At 41.6% G+C, this 18464-nt stretch overlaps 3 protein-coding genes across 3 annotated transcripts; 1 reads left to right on the forward strand and 2 right to left on the reverse strand.

The window, feature by feature from the left end:
* Window positions 1–279: 279 nt before the first annotated feature.
* On the reverse strand, window positions 280–6353 carry glt8d1 (glycosyltransferase 8 domain containing 1). Its single transcript, XM_063215817.1, has 10 exons — window positions 6182–6353; window positions 5924–5994; window positions 5492–5590; window positions 5172–5388; window positions 4912–5029; window positions 4735–4819; window positions 4283–4395; window positions 3559–3725; window positions 1360–1472; window positions 280–1131 (listed from the first exon to the last, which is right to left on the reverse strand). Exons 2-10 carry the CDS (start codon window positions 5937–5939, stop codon window positions 947–949), a joined length of 1113 nt encoding a protein of 370 aa, XP_063071887.1. The 5' UTR covers window positions 5940–5994; window positions 6182–6353; the 3' UTR covers window positions 280–946.
* Window positions 6354–6649: 296 nt separating this feature from the next.
* spcs1 (signal peptidase complex subunit 1) lies at window positions 6650–8021 on the forward strand. The gene is made up of 4 exons (XM_063215820.1): window positions 6650–6775; window positions 7179–7238; window positions 7328–7414; window positions 7756–8021. Exons 1-4 carry the CDS (start codon window positions 6740–6742, stop codon window positions 7879–7881), a joined length of 309 nt encoding a protein of 102 aa, XP_063071890.1. The 5' UTR covers window positions 6650–6739; the 3' UTR covers window positions 7882–8021.
* Window positions 8022–8103: 82 nt separating this feature from the next.
* Window positions 8104–17879, reverse strand: nek4 (NIMA-related kinase 4). The gene is made up of 16 exons (XM_063215819.1): window positions 17671–17879; window positions 16938–17204; window positions 16549–16746; window positions 16254–16361; window positions 15664–15818; window positions 14903–15029; window positions 13662–14342; window positions 13321–13377; window positions 12542–12685; window positions 12087–12233; window positions 11801–11867; window positions 11397–11506; window positions 10958–11049; window positions 10014–10231; window positions 9384–9517; window positions 8104–8594 (listed from the first exon to the last, which is right to left on the reverse strand). Exons 1-16 carry the CDS (start codon window positions 17755–17757, stop codon window positions 8496–8498), a joined length of 2691 nt encoding a protein of 896 aa, XP_063071889.1. The 5' UTR covers window positions 17758–17879; the 3' UTR covers window positions 8104–8495.
* Window positions 17880–18464: the final 585 nt, after the last annotated feature.

An 18464-nucleotide genomic window follows, 5' to 3' on the forward strand; every position in this document is an offset into this window, starting at 1 on the left:
TTGTAGCCTGAATACCGGTAACATGCAAGTTGAGGGGCCTCTGGACTTAGGAGACAGGGTAGGCCTTGTGACAGTTTTATATACAAGGCTTGTTGAAGCCCATGCCAGAGGATGAAGACTATATGAAAATGAATAATGTTTTATACTGTACTGTACTGGGTCATGAGTTGAGCTCAGATAGCACTGTTCACCTTGATTTAAGACTCCAATAAAAGTGACGTGACAGACCCCTCACTGCAGGTTGACAGTTGAGATGTATTGAAAAACCATGGCAGAGAATGCTAAGAAATATTTGCTTTATTGCTTCCACCCGTGACCATACCTTATGCCAGCATTTCAAATATTTACTGGGTTCATCAGTGATCATGCTTTGTTCATAAAAAATATACATCAACTGCATAGGAACCTGAGGAACAACATTGCAAAAATAACCATACAGGAGGAGAGTGGTTCAATTTCATATTGGCATAATACTGTTTCAGAACAGCTGCCTTTGTCTTAGGATAACAAGGCATTACCAAAAAGCAAGCATACACAGGAGCAGTTTCAGACTGGGATGAAATCTGGCTGAAGAAATCAAGCACCACTTTTGTTGATTTTTGTAACATGAGCGGTCATTACTCATTAGTGTTATTTCATGATCTTTACACAACTGGAACCATCTGGATTTCAATATCATACTGTGACAGGCACTGTAGGACTTAGGATTGGTCTTACACATGTCCAAAAAGTGATGACATTGGCACATGATTAGCAGCTGGAGAGAGTGAACCAGAGGTTGTTTTTTTTTCATAGCCAGGGGTCAGAAGGGTAACACCGTACACAATGAGTAGGAATGTCTCAAAATCCCTCCCCACGCCTGAGAGGTTGGCTGATTCTCCCGAAACCGACAGACACAGTTTGGCAGGAACCTGCACCACACATTGTCTGTTTTTCTTAGTCATGTTCATTTGTCATCAGAATGCCTCCGAATAGGATGGAATTTATCCAGCGGGTCCGGAATGTACCACTTGTCCCAAACGTCGGAAAATGACGACAGCCTCCCCCAGGGTTTATAGTGTCCATTCCAATGGAGCAGTTTGGCCGCGCTCACAAACTGTAAAGAGTAACGATTCGCTGCCCCTGTAGCACCTGCCAAAAGAAAAAAACAGGCCACACATTAAATCCTAGTGCAGCGGAACAATTGCTCTATGTGGAAAGTCTTCATTTATAAACAGAGTACAAAAGCTTCTTTACTTACTGCTGAAAATATCACCATCTCTTTTTTTTTTGGAGGTGTTTTATAACGTGCCTTTGAGGAAAGCATCTGCCTGCCACCTACACACCTCTGAATTTTAAAACAGTCTGTACGGTACTTACCGAGGTGCCTGACATGCCACATGGGGTCTATGCTTGAGTGGCGTTTGTAAAAGACGATAAGGAGAGGGGGCGTTGTTACACTCTCTGCCAGGTTTTTGCTGTACAAGTCCTCCCTAAACAGAAACAAAATAAGCAGGGTGTTCTTGTGAGACAGCAGCACTCGTCACTGGCAAATACAAATTCAAACGTACAAGTGTGTCTTTTTTTCCTCCAGTGTAACACAAGAGATGGCAGCTACTGTGTGTTTTTTAATAGAAATCCTACACGCAGAGAAATTCAAACAGTTTGCAGCTAGTCACTGCCTCAGGTAGACCACCTACATACTGCAGGGATTAAAAAGGGAAGTTTTTTCTCTATTTTCAGAGAAATGTTGGTGGAATCGACCTGATAAAGAGAGCATGGAGAGGACGAGAGCTGCATAACAAAGTGGGAAAAGACTGAAGGCGAGGCACACACACTGGCAATTTGTATTCTGGATGTAGGACAAATGAATGCAACCCCCTTATATGGGCACGCTTAAGTCAATCCAGGACAACTAAGCCACTCTAGTACAGTTGATGTTTGGTAACATGAAACCTTTAAGCTTGTCCGTTTCAAGATACAGTGGGTAAGAAAGCCATCAGTTACAAAGCAAAAGCAGGGATACAAAGATACAACTCCTGAGCTCTTGAGTCCACCACCACTAAGTCTTGCAAAAGCTTCAAGGACAGAGAAGCACTGTGCATACAGGTTAAAAGGAAGGATATCTTTTTACTTGTCTGCATATTCCACAGACTAACATATTAAGTCAATAATTTACTGTATGTCCTTATCTGTTTACATAAGAAAAGCATTTGCAATTCCACACCCTTATTGTATTTACTTTGTAGTTGGAGCTGCATGTGGGTCAAAGACGTCTAACATGAAATTGTCCTTCAGTGCAAATTCATACTTTTGCTTACTGTTGCTGTTGCTTACAAAGCTACGATGGGTGTTTGCAGTGTAGTCCCATGACAATGTAACATCATTTCCTGTCAAACAAGTTTGCTTTTTGGTGACAAGAATCTCCATGTGACCACAGTCATTTCGCTTTATAGCTGTGTACAGGAACGTCACATAGAGAAGAAACCTCTAGTTCAGGGGTGTCAAACATACGGCCGCATCCGTTTTTTTTTTTTTTTTTAATGAAATAACCGAAATGCGCAATTACGGCCGTCGGGGCAAAATCGAAACCTGCATGACATTAACCCAATGGTCCCTCTGTTACACTGTATATATGTAGTAAAGTGCACATCACACTTCTAATATAAATAGTGAATTTGTACTGTAACAGGCATTTCATAAAGCTCATATATTATAGACCTCATATATAGAGATAAAATGTTAATACTTCTTATTCGTATTGTATTGGTATTGGTTGTAATTAAATAATAAATATAATAGGATTTGTATTGGTTCCTATTAAGCTCAAACTGGAAACGGGATGTTAGAATGCGTGAAAATGCAGGAAATTACATATAAGAAATACAAAATTTTCTGGGGGTACACCCCCAGACCCCCTGCCAAAATGAACTGTCCCATATTTAATTAATTGACGGTTGCCAATGAATGAATGAAGTCAAGGAAATTTTGCATAGGATTATCAGTATTGCATTGCTTTCTACATATTCAACACACTTAAAACGTGATAGTACTGAACACTAATCCACTGCTTTACGTTTTTTTTTTTTTTTTGCGATGATGTTAGTAATGCGGCCCGCTTGAGGTCCACATGGGTTGTATGCGGCCCCCGGACCAAAATGAGTTTGACACCCCTGCTCTAGTTCATATACGTTTCTCAGTTTACAAACATTCACCTGCTCGTAGGAACAAAAAGCTAAACAACCAATCATGTGAGCACAGAATTTGAAAGACAGCAGCTTCTAAACAATCCGAGGCTGCAGAGGGACCCTCAGTTGTGCACACAGTGTCAATGTATGATGCATAATGTAAGTAACGGGGGCCAACTAGCAGGGTGTGGCGTGGTGGAACGTGAGTAAGTAAACCTCCCTCCATAAGATTCATACAGCATCGATAGCGCTGAGCTATCGAAATGGTCCTTTAGGTCAGCGGTATCGTCCCATACCCAATCTGATGTATTGATTACGAGGTGGCAGGTTCGAGCCGCGAGTGGCGGACTGCGTAGGAACACGTCAGTTACATAAGGTCCTGAGAACCTACTTGACATTGCGCTCCATCCACTGTTCGAGCTGGGTGGTGATGTTCTGGAGCCTCCACTCTGTAAGGTTGGCCACGATGACCCCGGGGTTGAAGGAGCAGGTCGTAGCCCTCATGTTGAGCTTTTTAATGGAGTCCTTCTTGAAGTCCAAGAAACCCATGTAGTTATTCTACAGGAAATGGACACATGCTGGCGTTATTAAGACTGGACATCTGGGAGTAAAGCAGCAAACAACAAAGAGTGCGTTCATATGCAGTTCAGTATCCCGAATATGAGGTTTATCCCGGTTATTATCAAATTCGGGTAAAGATGTTCATATGAGTATAGAGGGTTATATCCCAAGTCTCCATTCTTGGCCATTGCCGCATAATGCGTGTAGCCTGGATATCGGCAACAGCGTTCTATGGGACGCCTCTGTATCCGGGATGAGGCGTTTCCATGCGTCAGCATTCCGGATTCTGTCGGAATACTCCACCTACCTAGCATATCCCGATTTCTCTGAGTCCCGAATAAGGGCTTACCCGGGAATGCTTAAGCCGGGAAAAGGTGTTCATATGTTCAAACACAAATTCGGGATACTTGATATCCCGATCATATTCGAGATACTGAACTGCATGTTAACACATTGAATCACAGTAATGGATACAATAAACATTATATCAGAGAGGTTCGAATCATTGAACTGGTAGAGCATCTTTATTTATACGATATATATTTGTTGACTACCTGGTTTCCTGCTCCTCGTACAATGCCCTTTGATGACGCAGAGTCACAGTCGTCAGAGAAAGCAGCTGCATGGCCGGCCTTCAGACTAGTTTCAAAGAGCTCCTGGATGTCACCTGCAATGACAAGTCCAGATCAAACAGCGTAACAGAACAATGTTATTTTTCCATGACTAACTGTCAAGGGCAAGCACCCTTATTAACCTGTGGTGGCAAAGGTGGGGGTGCCAGTGCTCACAAGGAAGAGCATTGTATATTTGTGCATTTTACACAAATGATTTAATCCGGCAGCCGATTTGCATGTGAAATAGGGCTTTTCATACTTGTTGGCATTAGTTCAAATTCAAGATCACTGGAAAAGGTTTTATTCTCATAAGCAGGCTTCTCTACCAATGCATGCTGCAGGGTCGTGAAAAATACAGTATTTGACAGGTAAAGTGAGTGAATAAGCCGTACCTTGAACAATGACATCATCGTCCAAATAGATGGCTTTATCCACGCTGGGCAGGAGCATAGGCATGTAGTATCTGGCAAAGGTTAGCTGTGGGAAGAACATGTATGGCTTTAAAGACCTTGTGCACAAAACAACACGCTTACACAGTCTTCCACAAATTGTCAGAGATTTTGCCTTACTGGTTTGACTTCCTCTTTCTTCTGTGGGTCGTTCAAAATCTTCCCTTCCAGCATCTTTGGCTCAAATACAATGACTTTGTGTTTGACATCTGCCAAGTCAGCTTTACTCATCCACGCTCTAGAAGAGTAAAATAACATTGACAGCCAGGTAAAAAAAGGTGTTATTGTGGAGTTTTTTTGTGGGAAGTGGGAAGTCCCTCCTCTCAACACAAGCAGGCATTGTGAAAATGCAGCGTGACAGTCAGCAACATGGGACCTACTTCAAGTGGTCAACAGAGTCGTTGAGGGTAACAATGTTGAAGACAATGTTGGATTTGCTGTTGCGGTAGACGCTGTTCATCGCCGCCAGGGCTGCCCCCAGCCTCTCCTCGGCCGCTGTAATGACCACTGGAATCTCAACACCCGTCCTCGCGACATCAGGTTTATGCTTGACAGCGAAGTCTGGCTCAAAAGGCAGGAGCGCGCCGGGTACCGCCTCTGTATGGATGGAACCAAATGCCATTCAATTTACATCCCCAAATGCAAAACTGGCATATAATTGAATTGATCATTGTACATGTCTTTCAGTGGAGTATTTTACCTGCATTTTCATGTCTCAAAAAATCATTGAGGTTTAGAAGATTCCGTTGCAATATGATGAGAAAGGCAACGGCGAGCAGGACGAGAATGACAACATTGACTGAAAAAGGGGAAGAGTATTGAGACAGACATGATTTGATGCATTGCTTACAAACGTACTGTATACATTTCATATTAAGCAGAATACTTAGATAAACCAAAGATGTTTTGCGCGTTTCACATTTCTGCCCGTATATGGCAACACAATCAAACGGGAAGTCCAGCTGAACTGAACTGATTTAAACACAAAGCGACACCGCAGACTTGCCACTGTTGCAAGATAGCAACTGACAGTCAACGTGGATACCTGGACATCAGCTGTTATTTACTCCACCCCTGTCCGAAAGACGAGTTAAAACTTCATGAAGGCTACCTAACATTACATTTTACTTACTTCTGCGCATTGTCATTGTTCCTTTGCCACCTTCCCCAACCACTAAATCAGAGTTTCCGCAATTGATTCATCTGAAATGAACACACGCAAACAGTGAACAAACAGTAGAAAACCGCTAACGTTAGCTGGTCGAGATGACACAATGGCATAAAAACTACTAGCCACATGGGATTTGATTTTCCCCCTCTATATCACTACTTGAGCGTACGGAAAACAACGAACCGTTCCCTCCAGAAACATTGTGGAAAGCAATCTTACCTGGACATGCCGAGTTGTACGACAAGACACAGACAGCTGTAGTACAATGCCTGCCAGAATGCCAACTCAACATCAACAAGTTTTCGGCGTGGATTTTTTCCCCCCACGAATGATTCTGCACACTCTCCAAGAACAGCTGACCTGTAAGTGATTTCATTGACCAAACACGGCGTTTGCCTGGCTTTAATGCCTATCCATATTATTCAGTTGTTTGCAAAGCATCAATCACGTTGAACACGCCCTTTCCCCTGATTGGCCTGTTCCATGAAAGCTGCCTCCATTGATGCCTGATTTAAATAAATATTGCGTTTCAAATGGTATTATTTTGCCGTTTTTAATCGTATGTTGAAGTGATTAATTAATCTATATAATATATCAAAATATTTTAGCTTTGTATATTACCAAATTACGGTCAAAAACCTATCCAGTGCTTCCCTCGTTCCATAAAGGCAAGTGGGGTCCAATAGGGGTCCTCGAAAATCATACGTACGCTCTTTCAAACAGGAAGAGCAGTGTTTCATTTCTGTGTAGTGGAATAATTGGTCTTTTTCTTCAAATATGTTATCGATATTCAAATCCATCCCAACCCATATGGTAAGCGCTTTAAATTAAGAACATAGCCATGGTTTTTAATAGTTTAATTCGCGGAAATATCGTAGGTGTGCTAGCTGAATCCTGCCGTCTTGGTTGCCAGCGAATAACGGAGGGTTTCCTTTAGTGGAGGATGCAAATTAAGGACTATTGATCGCAATGTCTGCAGATGTTGCAAAGTTAAACGTTTTATATACATACACTTCGACATTTTGGTTAATGTTTGCATGAATCTCGTAACAAAAAGATCCGCTCCGCCTGGCCTGATGGTGACAGCTGGCTGTGACAATGAACAGCAGTATGAACAGGAAATGCAAAAGTGCAAAGTGATGCCAAGGTGTATAAAATGCAGGTTGTGAAAATAGTAGTAACACGTTACTGCCTTTCTGTGATGTTGACCCTACAGGACTACAAGGGTCAGAAACTAGCGGAACAGATATTCCAAGGCATCATTCTGATTTCAGCGGTAAGACTGTGTCTCAAACTCACCATATAGTAGACTAGACTGTTGTGTGTCTAATCAATGCAGCTGAACTTTTACTTAACCATTGACAGGTCATTGGATTCATATATGGCTACATCATTGAGCAGTTCGGGTGGACTGTCTACATAGTACTGGCAGGTTTTGCAATCTCTTGCCTGGTAAGTGTGGTCATAAAATGCAATGTCATTATAAGACTGCTAATGCCATGTAAAAAAAACAAAACAATGTATTCTGCAGAAATCACGTATTGGTTTAGTCACATGTATATGTTTAGTCACTGCATGGGTATGGGGGCGTGCTGCTAATTCTGCCAGTCTTTGTATTAGTAGTTATTACTTTTCCTAAATGTATAATTTGACAACATTGTATTTTCAATCTGGTCAATGAGTGACTGGAATTTCTACAAAAGTTATTATTTTGGTAAGGTGTTTATTTGATGCAAGTGTGAGTGACGAGAGAAGTGTTGTCCTGACACTAGCCTGTGTCTGTGTTGTTACAGCTCACTCTTCCCCCATGGCCCATGTACCGCAAAAACCCTCTTAGCTGGCAGCCAGCCATACCAGAGCCCTCAGGAGAGAACCGCGAGAAGCCCCAGGAGCCTCCCAAGAAAAAGAAGCACAAGTAGATTACACATTCCTGTTACAGCCGGTGGAATTTTGTATTAAAAATGTGAATCTGGAAATGCAAATGATGTTGTAGTGACTATACTGGTTTGTATGCATAATCACAGTACTAATATTGAAATAAAATCCATACATTTCTGTACACTCCAAGTGCATATGTTGTGTAACTATGTGACTGACATGATCGACAATATCTCCTTCAAAGAATTTCAGCTTCATATCTGTGAATTTTCGAGACTTTTATTTGTAACTGTAAACCTAAGCCACAGCCTTTTTCTACCGGACCCAATATACATTACTTTTTGGATTGACAATTTGCAGTTTAACAGCTCTTATTTTTACAAAATATGTTACAACATTATTATCTGGTTAAAACATTTCATTGTGTATAAAAAAAGAACTGTATGTCAGTGTGCTCGGCTGTAATTGCATATCCAATATGAATGAAAAATAGAAATCTGGCCAGAACATTCTCATTACAAGAGGAATGATAACCGTAGTTCTACAGAAAATATATCTAATATACAGGACAGTGATTGTCTGTAACAGACTAGGAAAAAAAACAGATCTGAGATCTGACTTGTCAGTAGTTTGGCAGATTGTCCCTTGTGAAATCTTAGTCTTTGAAAGCAACATCCTCAAAGAACTTGAGTTGATGAACCATCACAGCATAAGTTGAGTATTTCTCTTCTCCCATTGCTTCCTTTAAATGTCGCTGTTGAGGTGTTGGGGAAAAAAGACACATTAGCAGTCATCCAAACATGTGGTCACAGACAAGAAAGGTGGATGTGCTGAACTAACTCACAAAGGTTTTGGGTGTGTTAAAGAAATCATTGATGAACGTGAACAAGCACATTCTCAAGCTACCAATTACAAGACACTGAGGAGGTTTAGGCTTACACATCCATCAGCGACTGCTCTGAAGTCAATATAAAGACATTGGACTTTTATAACACTAATGCTAGCACTACCACCCAAAAAATCAGACATTAAGGGTCCATCTCAAACTAGTCCCTCCCGTCCTCTCCTTTTCCTTGTGGCCTTGTGCTTCCCTGACACCCCACCTCCGTGGAGAAAACAATAGTTTCCTCGCTGTCAGTCTAACCAGAGAAACTTTTGAGTGGGCTTCTCCCCGATTCAGCACACCAGTTGCAAATGAGAAAATGACCTTTGAATTGTGCTCTTGCAAAATATTGAATAAAACTCCTATCACCAATAGTGCACTGCCGGGGCGCTGTGGTGCAGCCATAGATGGTGATGGGTGCAGCGCACTAAGCACCCCACTTTTGTGCTTGCATGCCCACGGGGACCCCGGTTCGAGTCTGGCCGGGGTCATTTTCCGATCCCACCCCGTCTCTCTGTCCCACTCGCTTCCTGTCACCATCTCTCCCATCAAATAAAGGCATAAAACCCCCTTTTTAAAAAGCAAGCGCACGATCGAAAGAGAGTGGGAAGTACTCGAGTTGAGTTAGACCTAAGGTTCTGGTTGGTGTTCTCCACTCACCTCCCGTTTGTCCTCATCCTCCTCCTGCATGATGTCCAGGACACTGTCCAGCAGCTTCACTCCTAGACCTTTCACCACGTCCGTCCGCAACTGTTCAACAGCTCTCCTGATCTTGGCAGGACCAGATGTGTCACCTTGGAGGAAAAGGACAGAGGAAACACCTCTGATTAGTCAGTGTAATCTCACATGTTTTGGGGTAATGGTCCTGACAGAGCAGCAAAGGGTTTTGTACATTATAATGACGATAACCTTTAAATTGCACCAAACCCTTACATTTTAACATCTGGCAAATGGGATATAAAATCCTATGCTTGAAGCAGAAATATATTGCAGTGTCAACTATTTTTATTCATCACACATGAAACTGTAACAAAGAATCTAACCTGCAGGAGGAGAGAAGCGCCGCACACTCTCGAGTTGTATATAAACAAGTTTTTAATGTGACAATGTTTCGGCCTATCGGCCTTCCTCAGGTCGCGTGTCCTGAGGAAGGCCGAAACGTTGTCACATTAAAAACTTGTTTATACAACGAGTGCGCGGCACTTCTCTCCTCCTGCAAGTGTTTTACTGGTTGCCAGCACCTCTTTTTCTGGTGTGCCTTTTGCACCTCCACTCATCAAAGAATCTAACCTGCACAGAAATCATCAATGTGGAAGTCTTCCTTCACGTCTATGGCTTTCCCATGGAGGAGCATAGTGTCCTTATATTTGCGGTTGATCTTAAACTCTGACGGGAGTTTAGATGAACGTCTTTGTCCATCTGGTTCACCAACAGCATCTCTTGAGTCCAGTCGCAGAGTCTGTGTCATCATCTGAACCAGGTCCTGCATCTCACAAGAGTCATTTTTCCTAGGGAATAATGGAAAAAAAAATTCTGTAACTTGCACTTTCCGTAGACATTTTGGCAGAGGTGTGGGAAGCCTGTCTGTGATTGTTGCACTTACAACACGTGTACTAGTACTTACATAGTTTATACACCGGTTATTCCACTGTACCTAATGAGGTGCATACACTTTTAAGGATACTTCTACTTTTACTTTGTAAACCTCTGCATTTTGGCAGTCATTCTAACAGTGGAAACACTCAATAATCTTGACAAACAAATAAAACCTCTTTTCAGACAGTTTTCTGTTATAATTCATTAAATACCATTTCAACCACAATGGGTCTTAACTCTTAACCCCTTAAGACACTGCCACTGTTATAAATAAGCTGTTACCGGAATGGCAATGACTAAGTCTTAATGTATTACTAAAGGCTCAGTGCACTGTCAGTGGTGTAGTACTATGGTAGTAAAGTTTTTCATTACTGCCATTGACGATCGTTGACGTTTTTGAAAAGCTGATGTCATGGTGGTGCAACCACAGCTTATATGACTACTGTGTTCAGTCGATACATTAATTAAATGTGCAACATATTTCATTAATATTGACTGAAAGATTTTTTAAACGTAAATGATAATTTAATCCATACAATAAGTGCATTAGCTGATTGTTGCACCACTGCACCACCTGATTACAACTTAAAGACGTCAATGACCCCATCAGAGTTAGGAGTAAGAGGAGTTTGTCTTACCCGTCTCTGCCATCTCCCTCTGAGCGCTCAGTGGAGCTGGTGGAAGAGCCGCAGTCCTCCTCATCTGAGCGACGCCAACACTGCCTCTCCTGCTGTAGCGCACACGCACGCACGCACACACAGCAGGCAGACAGGGGTTGAAGAAAATAGATCGATAGATAGATAGATAGATAGATAGATAGATAGATAGATAGATAGATAGATAGATAGATAGATAGATAGATATACAGACCAATCCAAAAAACTTTGCTGTAATTATTGTTAGAGCTGTATCTTAGTCATGATCATTTATCTGGAAATTAGAAAACAGTGGAGTGATATCTCTCCCATGGTGGCTTTAGTGTTTAATTACACAAGACCTTTCCATAAAGCATGTCTAACTAAGCGTGAAACACCACGCTTCTCTGGGACCAGACAATGAGGCTTAGGGGAGCGTCACCTTGCTTGTTTCCATGGATACACTGGCTGGCCTGTGGTAGTCAGGCTGGTCTGCTTGTTTACAGCTCAGCAAGGCCACATCGTAGGATGCCCTCCTCATCGCTGGTGCAACTGCAAACAGGCAAAAAAAAGTATGAACATGGACTTCAACGTTCATCTGCACGTTCTTTATTTCCATTATTACATACGTAATTATTGACCAGGGCTCACTTGCATGTGTAGATGAGATTTCTATTCCAATGATTCTATTCCATTTAATGCCATGGTAAAAGTATTTTAAAGAAAAAAATGAATTAGGCATCTCTAATGCTGAATGTGTTGTCCTTTAATCAAAGTACCTAAACTAGGGCTCTTGTAGATCCTCACATCCTGTCAAAGTCCTTTAGTATGATGCTGTGACCCTACCTTGTTGATTCAAATGTTCCTGAGACTGTCTCAGTCTTCTCCTCTCTCTCGCTGACAGTGGACGATCCTGAAAATCAACAGAGTGTTGCCGTCTTTATTCACAGGTATTTCCAAAACCGGGAAAAAAAACGCATTGGATGGAGAACAGTTGTTGATGGCCTATGCTCCATTAGGGGTGATGGTCCTAAGTACGTAAGTAATTTCAATCAGAAACTATTAGTTTTGACTAGTTTAATTTTGCCCAAAGTCCACCCAGCCTGGGAGGGCGATTGAAGAGACAGCGTACCTGTGGAACAGGGGTGATCCTGTCTTGCTGCCAGTACTCAGAGAGTTGGACGTGGTCAGGCCCAGGGGCTGATTTGCTCTTCACCATCACGGGGGCTAATACAGCCTCAACAGGTGGAGGTGGCAGCGGTCTCGAGGTTTTTTTGTCCTAGGAGAGAGCATCAAAACCCATGGGTTGATTTATTTTACACATTGAGCGCTATTACCTAGAGCAGTGGAATGATAAAGATTGGCATTTTCTCACACAGCAAAACAGTAAGAAAACATATTGATTACATTTACAACACTGTAGAGGTCTGAAAGTGTGCGTTTATGTGTGTCAAACTGTATTTTGTTAACAGCCACTATTGGTCACACCTACATCACAAAGTGTTGAACACAACCATCAACAACAATCATTTCATAAAATAGCTGCAAAAATCCCTAAAATGAACAGATTCCCTTCTGGCACTTTACCTTGTTCAGAGTCTCCACTCCTTTCTCCCGGTTCCTCTGCCTTCTCTGCCTTGACTTAGAGGGCTCTGAGGAAGACGTTGGGTGATGAAGTACAGAAACTTCTCTTTCAGGGACAGGGGGAAGGACAGCAACATTTAAAGGCTCCTGTTTAAACACACACAAGCAGAATAATTGTTGCAAGTCAGAGGCGTGCGCAGTCCCTTTAGAGAAATTTGAAAAAAATGTTCTGGTGGGTGCTCTTTGGTTCAAGGTATTCCTTAGTCCAAAGTTAGTTAAAAAGAAAAGAAAACTTTTCTTCACCAAGGCACTCCAAAAAGTGTAGTTAAATTGTCTTTATTATAATGACATGTCCACTAAGGGCTTTTTTTTAATTGCCTTTTGCAATTTTAAAAAAGTCCTTAGTGGGCATGTCATTATAAAGACATTTTAACTACACTTTTTGGAGTGCCTTGGTGAAAAACAGTTTTTTTTTTCTTTTCAACTAACTTTGGGCACAAGCAAAAGAGTTGAAAGATGTTACCCAATAATTCTGTGAGTACACAGGGACAGAAAGTCTGGAGAATGATCACACATGTACTTTTACTCCTCCACAGAGCAATTATCTGAGAAACATCGCCCAAACTGAAGTAGAGAAGATACACTTTGTTTATCCAGAAGAAAATGGGCAAGTTTAGCAAATGACTGAATATGTGTGTGATTTTAGGCTAATTAGTTAATATTGATAATCATGTTCAAAGTGCAAATTAGATGCTTGTGATGCAACGAGATAGAAACCTTACCATTATTGGCACTGGAGTGAAGGGCTCTAGCAGTTTCTCTGTTGATTCTAAACTCTCCTGTCAAGACAAGATGGCCATGTCAAACAGCATACATCGAGAGCGAACGTATACCCAATTTAACATTACATTTTTTTTAAAAGCCAGGGTTCTAAATTAACACCCGCAAACCGGCCAAATGCTGGTGAAAACTAGCCACGTTGACCTATTAGTGAGCATGTAATTGGCTAGCAAGATTAACAACTACTAGCCAATTTGGGTAGTGATGTCAAAAAGTTAATATAGAGCCCTGACAACTGCAATACTACCAGTATGAAGGCCTGGTTAAACTGGCAGCAGCTTACGTGAACTTCTCCAATATGTTTGTGGTCAGCAGCCTCTTTCAGAAGAGTGATTGTGTCATCTTTGATGTCATGGACGTCAGCATGGGCAGACGGACTCTTGGGTTGTTCAGCTGCACCGCTATCCTCTTGCTGCAGGTAATAGACCTGCGAAGGTCCACCAGAGGCCGGTGACGGAGCATTCATGGCTGCTTCTTGGAGAAGCTTCAAGGTGTCCTCCTCCTTCTCCATATCAGCATCAGGCGACAGTAATTCTGCTGAGGGTCTTAGTCTGTCTGGGGACACTGCTGCTATGTTGGACGAGGGGCTTTGTAATACAGGTCCATTTGATACCCTCCTCACCTGCTCTGCTGACAGATCCTGTCCAAGTTTATGCGGGGAGTGCTGGGGGGCAGTGGGCTCATGTTTCGGGGTCCTTTTACAAACTGGTGGCTTCTGATTAAGGCCATCGTTGGGTTTTTGATCAGGCACAGACTTGGGCGCCCTGACTTTCCGGGGCTTTGGTTCCTCAACCTCCCGTGGTTGCATAGCAACATCAATATTGGTTAGAGTGGCTATAGAGTGCTCTGTTGAGTTAAATACATCTTGGGCTGGGGATTTCGGCGGTGAAGGCAACTTTAATGGGGCATTTTCTTGTACGCCATTGGACACATGTGGACTGCGTTGTTTTAAATTGTCTTCTCTCTGTAACAAATCACATTTGTCAGAAGGACTGTATGTTTTATGCAATGACATGACATGTCGTGTAGTAACAGAAGAGAAATGTAATACAAAAATGTGTTTGATTATTCATGAGTAACGACAGCAATGTTGTAGTTGTAAATTATCAATGCTACTTCACAATTCTTAAAAGGCAAGCTTATGAAATTGTGTAGAATGGTATTTTTCTGTGCTAGAAAATGCATTTTGTTAAATTGGGTATCTGATAATGCCCCTTCAAGGACACAATGGCATAATGTTATAATACAGTATGTATCACTGGACTATTTGACATGCAAACTGCATGAAAAGGACAATATATTTCGCAAAATCTGGGAACCGTTTATGTCCTTCATAGGCATAAACATTGAAACCATACTGATCAGAGGATTTATGTGACAATAATTACAAAAAAGGACTTGTATCCAGTTTTATTGTCTTACTCTTTCAATGTCGAGTCTTGTTCTGTATGTTCTTGTTGAAATTAATAAAAAAAATGTTTAAACAAAAAAAAAAGGCAAGCTTATGATCATATACCTACTTACCCTTCTCACTTTGTTCTTAGTCTGAGGTACTGCTGGAGGAAGTTCACTTTTGGTAGCAGCTGCACTCACAGACCCACTACTGTTGGGCTTATTCTTAACGGCTTTGTTTCTGGACTTGGCGGCTTTTCTGTAAATACATCAGAGAAAAACCATCATAACTACAATGGGAAACATTGAAGTGGCCATACAATAATACTCAACAATGTGTTTTAACCGATTTAACAGTCTGAGCTTTAGATTGCTCTCCACACAGTTTGTCCTGCAAATTCAAAGTCAGACAGAATCAAAGTCATACAGAACAACACTGTGCAAACTGGCTGTACAGTATTATCAGAATCAGATTCATTTGGCCATGCATGCTAATGCATTCAAGGAATTTGCTTCCAGCAGTTGACTTGGGTCCAGGGTCCAACCAGCAACTCTCTGAGCCCAAGACCAACTCCCTAACCATTACACCATGGCTGCCCTCATAACATGAGTTCCTATGTTCACTGCACAAGTTTTTATAGGGCAAAGTAGCTAATGAGATACTAGCGTTAGTATTTCCATCATATAATATCTTTATCTTATTCTTATTAGTAGTAGTGTAACCTTTATTTAACCAGGCTACTGTCATTGAGATGTGTACCTCTTTTTCATATTCCAAGATGGCATGACAGGTGTCATATGAAAGGCATAACAACAACTTCAGATTCATATGAATGAAAAACACCACAAAATAAGACATTAAGACAACTGTTTTTAAAAAGACGGCATCTTACTCTTTGGTGGCCTCCAGGAACATGGCTATCTGTTGCTTGATGTACGGCTGTCTGAGGATCTGCTTGACATCTGGCCGCTCCTCTGGCCTCTTGCACAGCATCCTCCGGATCAACTCTCCCAGCTGAGGGTCGTACTTACTGGGCATCTGGGGAAGCTGGAGAAGCGAAGCAGGAAAACAAGAAAATAAAGGGCAATGAAGCATCATTTAAAGATGACCTGCTCTTGCAAAAGTGAGTACAGTTCAAGAAGATGCTTTTGCACACCTCTGTAGTTGGACAGGTGCGTAGGATATTATCCCAGTGGGGTTGTCATTCAAGTGTTAAGAAATACAACGTTTCGGTCATCCGACCTTCTTCAGGTAAACTTTATCTATTTAAGTTTGTTGGTTAAATGGACAGTATGCAGGATTTCTTTACCAGTGTTTCTTGTAAAAGTGAGTGCGAAAGCACAGAGCTGTCATGTAAGATTTTCTTTTGTATGTCTTTCAGTAACTTGCAGCAGCTGTTCATCATTAAACAGCCAACAAATTCTATTACAATGTGATAACTAACATGTAAGAAATGAGAACTTTGTGATTTGACAAGCATACCTTCCCCTCCACGATGCGGTATGCTAGTGAGTTCATGTCCTTGGCATTGAAGGCGTGTTTCAAAGTGGACATCTCATACACACAGCAACCCAGAGCCCACACATCCGACTGAGGGGAAAAACAAAAGCTATTTTTGAAACCATGTTTACAATAGACATTTGTATGGTAATGGCACATTAAAAATGGTTTTATCTTTTTTTGTGCTTAGCAATGACATTTTATTATTACTTTTGCTTCCCTTAAGTTAAGGTAAAATAAAAGTTGTTACTATCTGATAGACACTTCTGAATGTTACCTTGTGGTTGTAGGGTTTGTTGGAGAAGAGCTCAGGACTCATGTAGTATGGCGTTCCGATGAGAGTACTGGCCATGTCATTCTGACTCTCTAGAACCTTGGCGATGCCTAGGTCCCCCACTTTGATGATGTTGGTCTTGGTCAGGAAGATGTTCTGGGTCTTCAGGTCTCTGTGCAAAATACGCTTTTCATGCAGATACTGCAAAAGCAAAGACACGAATATAAATGCCAGGGTACAATACATTCAACGCCTACTTAAAGACATGTTACTCAATATTTTTCAGCATCGACATGCACATATAACATTAAAATATGAGTGATATTGTAGATAGGTGACAATTCTCCAGCTTGTGTATGTTGTTAGACATCTGCTAATGAATTGTGCTTTACCTGGAGAGCCATGGCGATCTGGACAAACCACTCTACCACCTGCCTCTCAGGTAGGAGTTCACCTTTCTGTTGCTTCAGCCTGTGGTACAAGTCTCCCCCTTCACAGAAACCCATGACGATATAAAGCTGGCAGTCATCTCCTTCCCAAGACTCTCTGTATGTGACGATGTTGGGGTGACGGAGCTGGGAGAGAAGCTGGGCCTCCTGTTCAGCCGACCTTCTCTCACGTCGGGAGGACGTTTTGAGGTTTAACTTCTTTATGACATACTATAAGAGAGGGGAATATGAAATAACACAAATTGTACAAAATTACAGATGGGAACCAGAGATGTAAAGGCCACTACAATATTGCCGTTGTTTCAGACCGCATTTTTTGCGGACGTTTCAGTCTGCCTGCGTCGTGTGGAGGATTTAAAAAGTGGACAAATATTTCAGTTTGCACGCACGTTCCAGCTACCCTACTGTTATTCCATGCAGTTGCATACAAAGCACGACAACTTGATAGCATAGAAAAAGCCCAATACCAGCTAGTAGGGGTAAGGCTTATTTATATACAGTGTCTGAGCTAAATATACGAACTCACAGCTGCCTGACTCGATTTTCATGTATTACTTCTTGTGAAGTGCTGAAATTGGCAACATTGAGTGTATTGCATCTCAAATATCTCACCACCAGCACATGTTTCGTGCATAAAAAAGATAAACACACGTCAAAACAATTGCATGGCAATTACCTGTTTTCGATCTGATTTGTGCTTTACAAGATGAACTTCACCGTAGCTCCCTTTTCCAACAACTCTTAGGAAAACGTAGCTGTCCATTGTGTAGAATGCAACTTATTTTGTCGTCTTCATCTTCTATTATTCTCGTGAGCCCAGTGGATATGGTCACACAATGTTTCAAAGGCAAAAAGATTTTTAAGTTCGTCTGTCTATTTACATCATCAACATACACAGGAAATATATGCCTCGTCACCAAGCAACAAACAACTTCGTTTTGTATTTTATCTGTAGTTAGACTGTCTATGCAAAACGTTTACAGGTCCACATTGCCCTCTGTCGAGGTGGAGTGTGAACTGAAACTGACAGTAGGCCTAAGCCAAATGCATGCACTTTACACTCACTTGCCAAGTTTAACAAGTTAACAAAAACCCTTGAAGTTGATACATCAACTGTAATGACCTGGCTGGGTAGTAAACTGTTTTACACTGGATATTGTGTTTGAAATGTGATGACCAGATTACTATATGTGCCTAAAGAGGCTATAGGCCCTAAACCTCGATTTTGCACAATGTGATGATGTGAGAATTGGGGGGATAGATTTTGTTTTGGTCCTGAAGTTTTTTCAGTGTCCTTAATTGCTACCCTGGTCCTGACCATCCCATAATACTACCATAACATTTCATTAGTAGTGGAGCCAATCCTTTTGTGGAAGTACGAAGGATGGCGCGCAAGGCTACTTAATTGCTGTAGCGTTCTAAAACCTTTACAGAGAATGTGTGAACGTTGCCAACAGTAGCCTATGTATG

The sequence above is a fragment of the Engraulis encrasicolus genome, chromosome 14 (assembly GCF_034702125.1).
Source record: "Engraulis encrasicolus isolate BLACKSEA-1 chromosome 14, IST_EnEncr_1.0, whole genome shotgun sequence".
Lineage (NCBI taxonomy): Eukaryota > Metazoa > Chordata > Actinopteri > Clupeiformes > Engraulidae > Engraulis > Engraulis encrasicolus.

Bases quoted from the DNA above. Each gene is read 5' to 3' on its own strand.
- glt8d1 (XM_063215817.1), bottom strand. The intron at 3,726-4,282 runs GTAGTCAACAAA...CATTTCCTGTAG, and splicing joins TACGAGGAGCAGGAAACCAG to AATAACTACATGGGTTTCTT. The intron at 1,132-1,359 runs GTAAGTACCGTA...TTCTTTTGGCAG, and splicing joins GTGGCATGTCAGGCACCTCG to GTGCTACAGGGGCAGCGAAT.
- spcs1 (XM_063215820.1), top strand. From the start codon at position 6,740: ATGTTATCGATATTCAAATCCATCCCAACCCATATG. The intron at 6,776-7,178 runs GTAAGCGCTTTA...TTGACCCTACAG, and splicing joins AATCCATCCCAACCCATATG to GACTACAAGGGTCAGAAACT. The intron at 7,415-7,755 runs GTAAGTGTGGTC...GTGTTGTTACAG, and splicing joins GTTTTGCAATCTCTTGCCTG to CTCACTCTTCCCCCATGGCC.
- nek4 (XM_063215819.1), bottom strand. From the start codon at position 17,757: ATGGACAGCTACGTTTTCCTAAGAGTTGTTGGAAAAGGGAGCTACGGT. The intron at 15,819-16,253 runs GTATGCTTGTCA...TCGCTTCTCCAG, and splicing joins ACCGCATCGTGGAGGGGAAG to CTTCCCCAGATGCCCAGTAA. The intron at 15,030-15,663 runs GTAAGATGCCGT...ATGTATTTACAG, and splicing joins TTCCTGGAGGCCACCAAAGA to AAAAGCCGCCAAGTCCAGAA.